Source organism: Gymnoscopelus microlampas (assembly GCF_963454915.1).
Source record: "Gymnoscopelus microlampas genome assembly, chromosome: 21".
Taxonomy (NCBI): Eukaryota; Metazoa; Chordata; class Actinopteri; order Myctophiformes; family Myctophidae; genus Gymnoscopelus; species Gymnoscopelus microlampas.
In genome coordinates, this window is record NC_139958.1 from 1,616,740 (window position 1) to 1,631,245 (window position 14,506).

General features: G+C 43.7%; 1 protein-coding gene across 3 annotated transcripts in view; it reads left to right on the forward strand.

The window, feature by feature from the left end:
* The window catches only part of myo5b (myosin VB), a 132,046-nt gene extending 117,848 nt beyond the window's left edge, over positions 1 to 14,198 (forward strand). For all 3 annotated transcript variants that reach the window (XM_084046111.1, XM_084046110.1, XM_084046112.1), the window contains 7 exons: positions 2,767 to 2,856; positions 3,712 to 3,862; positions 6,757 to 6,953; positions 8,081 to 8,178; positions 11,077 to 11,251; positions 11,682 to 11,762; positions 12,646 to 14,198. In XM_084046111.1, the coding sequence (XP_083902237.1) occupies positions 2,767 to 2,856; positions 3,712 to 3,862; positions 6,757 to 6,953; positions 8,081 to 8,178; positions 11,077 to 11,251; positions 11,682 to 11,762; positions 12,646 to 12,798 (945 nt within the window). In that variant the 3' untranslated portion in view covers positions 12,799 to 14,198. The remainder of the gene's footprint in view (positions 1 to 2,766; positions 2,857 to 3,711; positions 3,863 to 6,756; positions 6,954 to 8,080; positions 8,179 to 11,076; positions 11,252 to 11,681; positions 11,763 to 12,645) is intronic.
* The last annotated feature ends 308 nt before the right edge of the window (positions 14,199 to 14,506 follow it).

The window sequence follows — 14,506 nt, forward strand, 5'->3', positions numbered from 1 at the left end:
CCATCTAAACGTGTAATACAGCCTCATGTCTCCATCTAAACGTGCAGTACAGCCTCATGTCTCCATCTAAACGTGTAATACAGCCTCATGTCTCCATCTAAACGTGTAATACAGCCTCATGTCTCCATCTAAACGTGCAGTACAGCCTCGTGTCTCCATCTAAACGTGCAGTACAGCCTCGTGTCTCCATCTAAACGTGTAATACAGCCTCGTGTCTCCATCTAAACGTGCAGTACAGCCTCACGTCTCCATCTAAACGTGTAATACAGCCTCATGTCTCCATCTAAACGTGCAGTACAGCCTCATGTCTCCATCTAAACGTGCAGTACAGCCTCACGTCTCCATCTAAACGTGCAGTACAGCCTCACGTCTCCATCTAAACGTGTAATACAGCCTCATGTCTCCATCTAAACGTGCAGTACAGCCTCACGTCTCCATCTAAACGTGTATTACAGCCTCACGTCTCCATCTAAACGTGCAGTACAGCCTCATGTCTCCATCTAAACGTGCAGTACAGCCTCACGTCTCCATCTAAACGTGTATTACAGCCTCACGTCTCCATCTAAACGTGTAATACAGCCTCATGTCTCCATCTAAACGTGCAGTACAGCCTCACGTCTCCATCTAAACGTGTATTACAGCCTCACGTCTCCATCTAAACGTGTAATACAGCCTCATGTCTCCATCTAAACGTGCAGTACAGCCTCACGTCTCCATCTAAACGTGTATTACAGCCTCGCGTCTCCATCTAAACGTGCAGTACAGCCTCGCGTCTCCATCTAACGATCTGCCTCATAGAGTTACATCATACATGATCGTTTGGATCACTTTCAGAGCTATTTTATGGACGATAGAAACAATGTCAGACAAGAAAAATCCATCAGAAGGACAGCTCGAACACAATCGTCCACTACGCCCTCGGAAAAGTTGACTTATTATTAAGATATATGTGACTAAAAAGACCAAACATTGGCAATCTATGAGCTCACAGCGCGTCGGAACGCGACGCGTTGTAACTGTGAGCTAGATAGGCAATGTTTGGTTTATGTTCCCCCCAGAATACGTAAGCTGGGGTTCATGTGGTTTATCAGATTATCAATGAGAAAAACATCACATGGATGCAACTGGGACGTATCATCAGTGTTGTAGCCTGGGGTCATAGGGTGTTTCGGGTCTCGCAACATACACCCTCGCCCAGGTGACCCAGCCAGGGTTGATCAAGCCCCGACTTACGTCCCAGTAGCTACCCACGGTCAGTCCTACAGGGCAAGACAAACCCGCCGGGATTCACCTGGTATTCCTAAACGTAACCTCAGTAAAACGGTGCCAAAACATAACCTTATTCCTAAACTGAACCTCAGTAAAACTATGCCTAACCCTGAACTTATTTCAAACCTTATCCTCTGCAAACAAATATAAGAATACAAGAACCGCTGGTCGGTGAAAATAATGGGGGCGAGCGTGTTTTGGGGCGAGTCTTCTGGTTACCTCTCGTCTCCCTCCGTGTTACAAAACATGTTTACATATGCACGGTGTTTAATCGCCTGGTAGAGACACTATTACAAGATATGATCAATTAAACTTACCATAATATCAAAACCTAACAGCCATTAAGTCATCAATAATGTTTATAGTGAATTTGAAGTACAGTTTAGAGACTGTTTTGTGAACGGCACGTACCGACACCATTATCATGTGGCGAAGTGCGCCATTTAATATCATGCAGGATTTACACACTGCTTTAGCTCCGTGTTCATTGCCAGATTTACAATTGTGTTTTCTGTAGGTTTTTAAACGAGGATAGTCTAGGGTTTGGCTTGTTTTGTGTGTAAATCTCTGCATGTTGAACTGCCTTTCCTAACTGTAATGGCATCGATGTCTCCTGTACTTGGAATTCACTAAAACGTGTTCTATAAACATCATTGAGGAATTAATGGCTTTTGCTTTTTGATATTATGATAAGTTTAATTGATCATATCTATAGAAAATGTAATAGTGTCTCTTACCAGGAGATTAAATCAGATAACCTCGGGCCGTTGTGTTGTGTTGGATCCTCTGTCCAGTCAGGACAACATTCCAATCGGACTCTTGTTTAATTTGTTTAATAATGTAGCGTTCCTTGTCGAGTGGCAACAAGGTTCTGTGCCTGTGATCTGGCAAGCCTTTTGCCAGATCAGCTTTTTAACCCATTGAGACCTGAAGCCGATTCTACATGTCTCCTAAATCTCAACAGTTTTCTGAAAAACGTATGTTTCTATATCAGTGGTGCTCAATCTTTTTCATGTCAAGGACCCCCAAAATTATATGTATTTGGCCGCGGACCCCCATCAAAATATGTTGTTCCAGGGACCCCCAGAAGCAAAGATTTGAGTTACAAATGTTCGCTTTAAAAATATATATATTCAAAGATTTGCACACATTTTCACGATTTTTCAAAAATAGCAGATCTACAAGCTCATAGTGAGGCACTCGGTGCCGCGCTATGAGCTTGTATATCTGCTATTTTTGAATAGCCCAAAGTGCAAAATAATGCTTTTTAGCTCAAATCTAAAAATGGCACAGTTCCAGGTCTTAATGGGTTAAATTGGTATACTTTTACAGCATATGAGTTTGAAAACCCCACATACCTCGGTCTATACCAGCTGGGGGAAATCTGTGTTTTCCCCCAAGCCGACTCCGCCCCCCTAGGTACGACCCACTGATGACACTACGCCGTGTGCATGTATTGTTGGTATGGTAACGCATGGACACTTCCTCTTTTGGCAGAAAAACAGCGACGACTTCGAGATGACGTCGTTTTGGCTGGCCAACACCAGCCGTCTGCTGCACTGCCTGAAGCAATACAGTGGAGATGAGGTGAGTAGCACTGTCTGAAGCAATACAGTGGAGACGATGTGAGAGATTAAAGTAACTCTGTCTGAAGCAATAGATTGTATCCAGTTAGTTTACTAAACACTGTATTGTTTTATTGTTCAGGTGTTTATGACAGCAGAATGAACACTGTATTGTTTTATTGTTCAGGTGTTTATGACAGCAGAATGAACACTGTATTGTTTTATTGTTCAGGTGTTTATGACAGCAGAATGAACACTGTATTGTTTTATTGTTCAGGTGTTTATGACAGCAGAATGAACACTGTATTGTTTTATTGTTCAGGTGTTTATGACAGCAGAATGAACACTGTATTGTTTTATTGTTCAGGTGTTTATGACAGCAGAATGAACACTGTATGTATTGTGTTTTATTGTTCAGGTGTTTATGACAGCAGAATGAACACTGTATGTATTGTGTTTTATTGTTCAGGTGTTTATGACAGCAGAATGAACACTGTGTGTATTGTGTTTTATTGTTCAGGTGTTTATGACAGCAGAATGAACACTGTATGTATTGTGTTTTATTGTTCAGGTGTTTATGACAGCAGAATGAACACTGTGTGTATTGTGTTTTATTGTTCAGGTGTTTATGACAGCAGAATGAACACTGTATGTATTGTGTTTTATTGTTCAGGTGTTTATGACAGCAGAATGAACACTGTGTGTATTGTGTTTTATTGTTCAGGTGTTTATGACAGCAGAATGAACACTGTGTGTATTGTGTTTTATTGTTCAGGTGTTTATGACAGCAGAATGAACACTGTATGTATTGTGTTTTATTGTTCAGGTGTTTATGACAGCAGAATGAACACTGTGTGTATTGTGTTTTATTGTTCAGGTGTTTATGACTCAGAACTCGGCCAAGCAGAATGAACACTGTCTGAAGAACTTTGACCTGGCAGAGTACCGTCAGGTTCTCAGTGATCTGTCCATCCAGATCTACCAGCAGCTCATCAGAGTGGCTGAGAGCATCCTGCAGCCTATGATAGGTACGTTGTTAAAGCATCACTACGTTATCTTATTAAAGCATCACTACGTTATCTTATTAAAGCATCACTACGTTATCTTATTAAAGCATCCTGCAGCCTATGATAGGTACGTTATTAAAGCATCACTACGTTATCTTATTAAAGCATCACTACGTTATCCTATTAAAGCATCACTACGTTATCTTATTAAAGCATCACTACGTTATCTTATTAAAGCATCCTGCAGCCTATGATAGGTACGTTATTAAAGCATCACTACGTTATCTTATTAAAGCATCCTGCAGCCTATGATAGGTACGTTATTAAAGCATCACTACGTTATCTTATTAAAGCATCCTGCAGCCTATGATAGGTACGTTGTTAAAGCATCACTACGTTATCTTATTAAAGCATCCTGCAGCCTATGATAGGTACGTTATTAAAGCATCACTACGTTATCTTATTAAAGCATCCTGCAGCCTATGATAGGTACGTTATTAAAGCATCACTACGTTATCTTATTAAAGCATACATGGGCCACTGGCTGCCCTGGGGCCACATGCGGGCCCCCCCACCTTCACTTAATGGGCCCCGCAAGTTAATATCAGAATAGTGATATATCATTGATTTCAGCTGTTATGATTCCAAACATGTAAACATGACCCACTTTAATGACTTCAGTCTATATTAGTAGCTTAATGACTAGTAATACAATTCTATTGTCTTTTTTATGTCCAATGTATTTGTATTTAAGTTCATAAAGTTAACTCATTCAATGCCAATGACGTCTTTTGACGGCCGTTTTCAGTTGGCCATTAGTGTCAATGACGTCTTTTGACGGCCGTTTTCAGTTGGCCATTAGTGTCAATGACGTCTTTTGACGTCTCCTTTTTAAATCTCAAAGAAACTAGGAGAAAACGATTTTCAAAAAGTTAATGCTCCATCCACTTCAATGTTAAAAAAGAAACGGAGAAAAAATAAAAAAAATCCATATATAGTCAATCATGGCACAGGGATCAACAAGCTTGAAATAAGCCTGGCACTGAATGAGTTAACATAAGTGTAACTAAATGCATTTGAAATTAAATTTTTAAAAAAAGTAGCAGATCTTGCAGAAGTTGAAACGTTTTGAGCTTGTAGAGCTTGTAGATCGGCTATTTATATATATCCTATATTACATTGGAAAGATGAAAAGCCATCATTTTCCCATGTCATTGTTTCGCACTAAACACAACAACATCATATCACATGTCACTAACAACACAAGCCACAACGCGCGCAATTAATTTACGGGGGGCGTAGGCTACTTTTCATGGCTCACCACACATTTGCCTCCTCGGAGCATAATTAATTGCGGCCAGCACAAACTCACAACATTACGGGTCGACCATGTTGTTCCCTAGCGTCACCACTGACCACCGCCGAGTGCAACCAAAACACCGCGAGCCGGACAACATTACGGGTAGACCATTTTGTTCCCTTTAGCGTGAGCACCGCCACCGACCACCGGCGAGCCAAACCGAAAGCAACACCACGCAGTCGTTATTGAAATCTCCCCACAACAACAACACACGTGACACGACCACTTCACTTCAACCCCCGCCGTTGCTTTCACTTTGCTCATGTCTCTCTATCACACCACACTCACGCTAATATGTCATGCACATCCCACGCAAAACATTACAACACGCCAGTGTCTCAACGCAGCCGCTCGGCAGAGTCTGGGTTGCCACGTTGGGCCCGGTCCGGGCGCCCGCAGGACCTCTAGTATATACATAATTAAGGAAACCTCTGCGGACAGGATCTCTCTGTCCTGCCCGGTTCTCCTCACTGGCCGGAGCAATTGATCTGAATTTGCACACGGCCGTCGTCCATTAGCATATGCACCAAATTACGTCGTTTTCCCAAAATGTAAGCTGTTTAATAAACGCTTTTATGTCAACACCTGAGAATCTGAGTTTTGGCCTGTGGGAGCCGTCGCCATGGTTATAGCGCCCCCAAGCTATGGGATGAATGATCAAACTGCACACGGGCACTGACAGAGAACGCTGTGTCATGCCACAAGCATATTAAAGTATCGGTACGTTAGCTTTTTATTTTATTTAGCTTTTTACCCCCACACACATGTATGTGTGTTGTCACTGCTGTCAATGCAGTAACCGTAAATGTATTCTATTTGATCAACACCTACTGTACTGTTGTTTTCCGAGGCGACACGTTGCACTGGACGCACCGTCCGTGACCTGACATAATTTAATGGACTGTTACTTGTGGGTCAATGTATTAATGTCTTTATTAAGTAGATATGATAATACGCGGGATAATTGACGGCGAACCGGTCATTGTTGAGAAAGAAACCCCTTCAGGATGATAGAGACTGAGCTCTATAACAGACCGCTGTCTAATCAAAGACTCAGAACACCTGCTGCGCTGCTTGGTTTCATGCTGTATCCAACATGGGAGCCATGTAAACAAACACACCATGTCATTTACAACTAAACGTTGCTCTCTACAATGTTTTTGAAAACATTTGAAGGGAGAAATAGACGATGCAGTAACAGAAAATGTATTCTATTTGATCAACACTAACTTGCTTTCCGAGGCGACCGTGTCCGCCGAGCGCAGCACTTATGGAATACTTTTATTGCCTTAAGCAAGGAAATTCTTTGTTTTGTTGTTACTTTTGGGTCAATTTATTAATTTATTTATTAAGTAGCCGTGTAATAAGGGACAGGGCTATTAGTCCGCTGAGTGAGATGATCTGATGTGTCGTGTCGTGTCGTGTGATGCGGTGTGTCGTGTTGTGATGCGGTGTGTCGTGTCGTGTTGTGTTATGATGCGGTGTGTTGTGTCGTGTTGTGATGCGGTGTGTTGTGTCGTGTTGTGTTGTGATGCGCTGCGTCTCCCTCCAACAGTGTCGGCCATGCTGGAGAGCGAGAGCATCCCCAGCCTGGCCGGGGTGAAGCCCATGGGCTACAGGAACCGTTCGTCCAGCATGGACAACGATGGAGACGGGCCCTGCAGCTACACCCTGCCCGCTCTGATCCGCCAGCTCAGCCAGTTCCACGGGGTGATGGGGGAGCACGGCCTGGACCCTGAGATCATCAGCCAGGTGAGTTCTACAGGGTGATGGGGAGCACGGCCTGGACCCTGAGATCATCAGCCAGGTGAGTTCTACAGGGTGATGGGGAGCACGGCCTGGACCCTGAGATCATCAGCCAGGTCACTGACGCTTGGAGGAAAAAAAACGTGTTGTTTAAAACGTTTTTAAAGTATTCCAAATTGTGAAAAAGATTTTTTGTAAAATAGCCGATTTTCTTCAAGCTCCCAACGCGTTGGATGCAGTGTGTGAGCTTGTAGATCGCATATTTTCGAATAGCCAGAGTGTAAAACAGGATTAAAGCGGTTCAACTGATTCAATGCTATACAGTAACTCATCCTGCTGGGGACCACCTGGGACCCCCTTAAAGGACGACTTCACCCATTTTCAACCTATCTTCATATAATAGGCCCTCACTGATGCTCATGCTCATGAAATGGTATAATTTTTTTCTACTTGGTCTGTGTCTCATAGGAGGGCTGTGGACAGTCCAGAAACCCGTCTACCAGTGACATCATCATTAGGCAGGATTTTTTTTTCAACAAGATTTTAAACATTTTATTTAGATTTTTATTAACGAGAACAATGGCTTCTATTATTGCATTGCAACTTTCCAGGAATACAAAGCCTGCAGTTTCTATTAGCTTAGATTCCCCATCGATGATGTCACTGGTAGACTGCTTTCTGAATTGTCCACAGCTCTCCTATGAGACACAGACCGAGTAGAAAAAATGGTACAGTTTCATCATGAGCATTAGTGAGGACCTATTATATGAAGATAGGTTGAAAATGGGTGAAGTCGTCCTTTAACACATTGACTAGAGTTAAAACCTCGTCTATCGTCCTTTGCCAGTGAAAACAGTGATTTTACTGAACCTTTGAAAAATCATGGAATATGGCTGTAGAACAGCTGTTCCATAGCATCAGGTTTAGAATGATAATGCGTACGTTCCTCTGTACAGCCAGCTGTTCCATAGCATCAGGTTTAGAATGATAATGCGTACGTTCCTCTGTACAGCCAGCTGTTCCATAGCATCAGGTTTAGAATGATAACGCGTACGTTCCTCTGTACAGGTGGTGCAGCCAGCTGTTCCATAGCATCAGGTTTAGAATGATAATGCGTACGTTCCTCTGTACAGGTGGTGCGCCAGCTGTTCCATAGCATCAACGCCGTGACGCTCAACAACCTGCTGCTCCGTAAAGACGTGTGCAGCTGGAGCACCGGCATGCAGCTCAGGTAACTATGAAAGACGTTGTTTAAAGACTCATCTACAGTAACTAACCCTAACCCACTCAGGTAACTATGAAAGACGTTGTTTAAAGACTCAGCTACAGTAACTAACCCTAACCCACTCAGGTAACTATGAAAGACGTCATTTAGAGACTCATCTACAGTAACTAACCCTAACCCACTCAGGTAACTATGAAAGACCTTATATAAAGACTCAGCTACAGTAACTAACCCTAACCCACTCAGGTAACTATGAAAGACGTTGTTTAAAGACTCAGCTACAGTAACTAACCCTAACCCACTCAGGTAACTATGAAAGACCTTATATAAAGACTCAGCTACAGTAACTAACCCTAACCCACTCAGGTAACTATGAAAGACCTTATATAAAGACTCAGCTACAGTAACTAACCCTAACCCACTCAGGTAACTATGAAAGACCTTATATAAAGACTCAGCTACAGTAACTAACCCTAACCCACTCAGGTAACTATGAAAGACCTTATATAAAGACTCAGCTACAGTAACTAACCCTAACCCACTCAGGTAAAACCACAGACATCCCACCCTGGAAGAAATAATTTCCGGGCGGGGGGTTGGGGGTACTTAAAGTAAGAAAAGTTAAAGTACTCAAATGTTTGAAAATAGCAGATCTACAAGCTCACAACGTGTCGCATCGCGACACGTTGTGAGCTTGTAGATCTGCTATTTTCAAATAGCCGAGGTATAAAATAGGGCTGAAGTGGTTAATGTATGTTTTGTAATGTAATGATTTATATCTGCAAAGTAACTAGTAACTAAAGTTGTCAAATAATTGTAGAGGAGTAAAAGGGCCATATTTGCCTCTGAGATGTAGTGGAGTGGAAGTAAAAATATTGAAAATTGGAAATACTCCAGTAAAGTAAAAATACCTCAAAATTTTACTTAAGTACAGCACTTGAGTAAATGTACTTAGTTACTTGCATTTTGCTCACCTCAACGTGTCACCTTGGCTTGTGAATACTCGCTGTTGAGCACTGGACCACGGAAGCCAGCTTCATGCACAGTACTAGTCCTGTTGTTGTTGGATTAGAGTAGAGAACCATTAGGGTTCTGTTGTACTCTTATCTTGTGTTTGTTAGGTTAGTGGTTTAAACTCAAGGTTAGGTTTAGGATGATTATGGTTATTTCTCTGAATTGCTCCGTGCGTTGTGTGCGTCTAGTCAATTTAATTTCTGTGAGTATTTAAACAATGGGTTTCACTCCCATCAGTTTATGTCGCATCCCTTTCCCCCCAGACGGGGACGTAACATGATTTGGGACACTGATCTCCAGCACCGCTTGACTGATACGTGTGAATCTCCACCCCAAACGTTTTCAAACCGGCCTCATGGTGGCGCTATAACAGGCCGCTTCACATTTTGGCCTTTATAACTCTTGAACCGTAGGTCGTACAATCTAAATGTGTTTTTTTTTTTCTTCCCCTGGATTCCTTGGCTCATGACCCCCCATATAGGCCGCACCCATGTCTGTCTGACTGATCAGATTTGACAACCAAGTTAAATGACAATAAAATGGACATTGTCCATTTGTACATGTCAGAGTGTACAGGCTCTGGGACGATTTTGCTGACGGCGCTGAATCGGCTCAAGTGAACGTCGCAATGTTTCGGCACGGCGCCTCGCTCGCTTTAGCTCGCTCGGTGGTGCCTCTCGTGGCTCAAGTTCACTTGAGACGGCGCGCCTCTGTCGCGTTCCAAAACTATACTTTATAGACCAATTATTTATTTACCAACATTGAGACTGGAAGCACAGGTGATTTTTTTTTATGCAATCAATTCCCAACACATAGTTTCGGGGTTTCTCTGGTTTCAGTTCATTCAACCTCCTCTTGTGTGTTGGCTAGTGAGGCGCGTCCTAGAGAGACCTTCATTTGGTGCTGGCCTGCGAGCGCAGGCTGGTTCTTAACAGTGTGACATTGTCTGTTAAGGGTCTATAGATCTATACATTCTGGTTCTTCTCACTGTGATGTGGTCTGTTAACTTTTCTCTGCATGGCTCAGCCAGCCATCTGCATTTTTTTTTTTTGCTTTTTTTTTTTTTCGTTTATCACAAAGGAAGTAGGAGATAACGTGATGTGAAGATTTTCTGCTCCATTCACTTCAATGTTAAAAAATAAACTGAGACAAAATTCACATTTTACCTATTTTTGCAATGTATTTTCTCTGGCAGGGAAGGGGGTAGATTGTGTATATACTCTGGCAGTTAACACATTGAGTACCAGGGGTGTTTTCAAAAAATGTACGTTGAGTGCCTGGATTTTTAACCATTTTTGAACCTTTTTCAGGTAGTCACAAAACATTTTCAGTGATCACCGTCCTCACGGTGATCCCCTCATTACACACATAGAGGTCTCGTACAATCGGGGGGGAAACATTAAAAACATTCAGTAATCCGTTGCATAGTTGCAGCCAGTTGAAAGTAGTCGAAAACAAAAAGTACACAGGAGCCGAGATACAGGCTTTTGAAGTCATAACTTAACCAGGAAGTGGATTGGAGTCTAAATCTTCGTAAAATGTCTCCTGGTGCTGTGAAGGAAAAAAAAAAAACGGTCCGGACCGTTTTTGGCACTCAATGTGTTAAAGAGTTAAGGGGTTTATACAAAACACCTACTGAGCCCTGTGGGTAGGTCAGTATCTCACCTACTCAGACCAATCAATAGTCTGATTAAACGTGATAATGTCTCATTCAGTGCATTGACAGCATCTGAAATGGGGGTCCCTTAGGGGGATAGGGTGAGAAGTGTGGTCACCCGCCAGAGACTCGGGAGTAGATCCGCTGCTCCTTCACTTGGAGAGGAACAAGCTGAGGAGGTTTTGGGGCATCTAGTGAGACTGGTTGGTTTAAAGGAGGGTCTCTGTGTTCAGGTACAACGTGAGTCAGATGGAGGAGTGGTTGCGAGGTAACAACCTGCACACGAGCAAGGCAGCAGAGACTATGGAGCCCATCATCCAGGCCGCACAGCTGCTGCAGGTCAAGAAGAAAACATCTGCAGATGCTGAGAACATCTGCACCCTGTGTACCTCCCTCTTCATGCAACAGGTACACACGCACGCACACACACACACAGGCGCACGCACACACACACACACACACTTGCTCCATTGATTCCAGTGACTAACCAAGACATGACGACCATGCAGACATATCTTGGTGTTAAGAATAACATGTTAGACAGTATGCTGTTTAAACAGATGTTAGCCTGGTGTTCTTTAGTTTCAGTGTACACAATGTTATGTAGTATGGTGTTTAGACTGAAGCTAAGTCCAGTTTACCTTTACACTGTCTCTCTGTATTTGATGCACTGTATGTGTTTACCTTACACACACACACGCACACACACACACACACACACACACACACACACACACACACACACACACACGCACGTTAACACCTCCAAGGTCTTTTATTTTCTTCAATACTGTAGAGAATAGACGGTTCTAAGTGAATGTCCTGTCTGTGTTTCCAGATTGTGAAGATCCTCAACCTCTACACGCCTCTCAACGAGTTTGAGGAGAGAGTCACCGTGTCCTTCATACGAAACATCCAGGTAAACACATACATGACTCTATACTTTACTTCCTGTATCTAAAAGAGGAAACGTGATGCTACTTCCCCTGTTCTAGAATCATGTTCTACATCCAGGTAAAAACATCAATGATTCTACTTCCTGTTTCTATCCCAGAAAAAGAGGACAGATGTTTCACTTTCTTGGTCCAGCAATTCCTTTTTTTTATTTATATTTTTGAGGCCTCCCCCCCCCCTTTTTTTATCCCATATTTAGTCATTTTAACTCGTTCTTGGCAGCCAGAGAGTTAATTCCTCCTCACACACATCCTACTGAGGACCAGTGAGGAGCCCCACTGAGAGGACGTAGAGCCTTCGTCCTACTCCTCCCGCCCGACACTCCCCGCTGACAGGCTCTCCCCCCCCCCGCCAAGCCTGTAGGATTACATGCAGTGACAATTATCCTCCTCCCCCCCCCCCGCCCGCCCGCCCGCCCGCCCGGCTTCCCTCCTCTGAACACGAGCCATTAGTGTTCATGTAGACGCTGGACAAAGCCTGATGCACCACAGACGGTGGATTCAAACCCACAACCTCTGTGGTGGTGGGCAGGGACTTGACCACTGCACCACCCGAGCACCCTGCCAATGCTTTTCAATGGGAATGGAGTGTCTTTTTTTTGTGTCACTGTATATTTGCACATTTATAATATATATAAACTCTATCTGGTGGTAAAATGATGTTGTAAAAACATCAGAGCATTTAAATGTATTCAAAGTTCAAACTTTCACCCAGTTCTGTGTGTGTGTCTGTGTGTGTGTGTGTGTGTGTGTGTGTGTGTGTGTGTGTGTGTGTGTGTGTGTGTGCGTGTGCGTGTGTGTGTGTGTGTGTGTGTGTGTGTGTGTGTGTGTGTGCCCCCGCCCCTACAGAACCGCCTCCAGGACAGGAAGGACCCCCCTCAGCTCCTGATGGACACTAAGCACACGTTCCCCGTCCTGTTCCCCTACACGCCCTCCGCCCTGAGCCTGGACACCCTGCACATCCCCGCCTCCCTGGGCCTGGACTTCCTGGTCAGGGTCTGATGATGATGATGTCATCACCCTGCACATCCCCGCCTCCCTGGGCCTGGACTTCCTGCTCAGGGTCTGATGATGATGATGTCATCAGACCCGACATAAATAAAAACGATTCAGTCCTCACACTGGGCCATGCTCCAAAGTGAACCCGTTAAGGCAGGGGTCTTCAACGTTTTCAGGCCAAGGACCCCCTAGCTAAGAAAGAGATGAAGCAGGGACCCCCTACTCTATATTGTATAAAATTGTGTTTCAGATTAAAGAAAACATTTTTTGTCTGTCTCCGCCAGGAGACTATGTTTTCACTTTCCGTCCCCCCCCCCCCCCTCGGCCAAGCTAACATTGGTCAAGCCTCACGTGACACGTGACAATACGTTGAAAGAGTGTGCTCTGATTGGCTAGTGAGACGCATGACGTATAGCGACCTATAAATAGATGTGTCACTTTGAAAGAGTCTGTGTCTCTTTCAAAGTGAGGTAAGACAGGAATAATCACCAAATGGCGGAGCAATACATTATGTAGACACACTGGTGTCATCACAATACGTAATATAAATAGCTTAGACAGGATTAATAAAGAACAGTACTTTCCAGTCACAGTTGATGACACAGTGCAACTAACTCTCATTATGCAAACTGAAGAAGCTAATCATTGTCTGCAAACTGATGAAGAAGCAAAGGCACAACGCCTATCATCAAAGTTCCAATCTTGGAATAAATTCCAATATTTGCTGGCGGAGACTTGTGCTCCGAGGAGCACATTTTCTAGTTTTTACTTAGTCTGCTCTTTTTTCCCTCTACACCTATAAGCCTCTTTGCCAAAAAATAGCCGATCTACAAGCTCTCAACGCCTCGCAGCGCGAGGCGTTGAGAGCTTGTAGATCTGCTATTTTTGGCTAATGTTCCCCTCAGGAAAGGAATTCTAGGGTTCAAGTGATTAATGTAAAAAAAAAAAAATCCTATCACACAAAGATTTGGTGGACCCCCTATAGTAGCTCTGAGGACCCCCTAGGGGTCCCGGACCCCCTGTTGAAGACCCCTGCATTCACGCATATAAGGCTTATTATCCAGGGATCATTTTTAAACATGTATTTGGTTTCCACCAAATGGACGTGACGTTTCAAACGAACGCCATTTATTCGGTGGAAACCAAATAACCGTTAAACGTTGGAGCGTGACCCGGTGTGCGGCGGACGTTATTGTTTTGGGGATTCTGACCTCTGACCTCTGACCTCTGCCCGGCAACCTAAGAGCAGGACGTCCGTGCTTTATTGTTTGACCCTGCATGACCTCTGACCCCTTCACACTTCTCTTCACTTTTCCCTGATCTTTTTCCTTGTAAAGTTTTTATAACGCACTTTACGTTTGGAAACAAAAAGTGCTACTAAATAAATCATTACCAGACCTAAATGTACCGTTCAGCTTCTTTTTTTTAAATATTTTTTATCCCTCGATTTTGTAACCCTTTTTTCACCCGGTGCCAATTTGCTAAGTGATCCTGGGCACTACACTCCCCCCACCAGCCTAGGGAGGCCAGGGCCGAGCTCATGCCTCCTTCAATGCATGAGAGCCAGCTGACCTTCTTGTCACCCGACGGGGGAGTTTCCCCGGTAGGACGTAGCGCGTGGAAGGAACACGTTATTCCAACCAGTTCCTTTCCCCTCCAACACTTTGCAAGATTTGCGCACATTTTCACGAAGAAAACAAAAGCAGATATA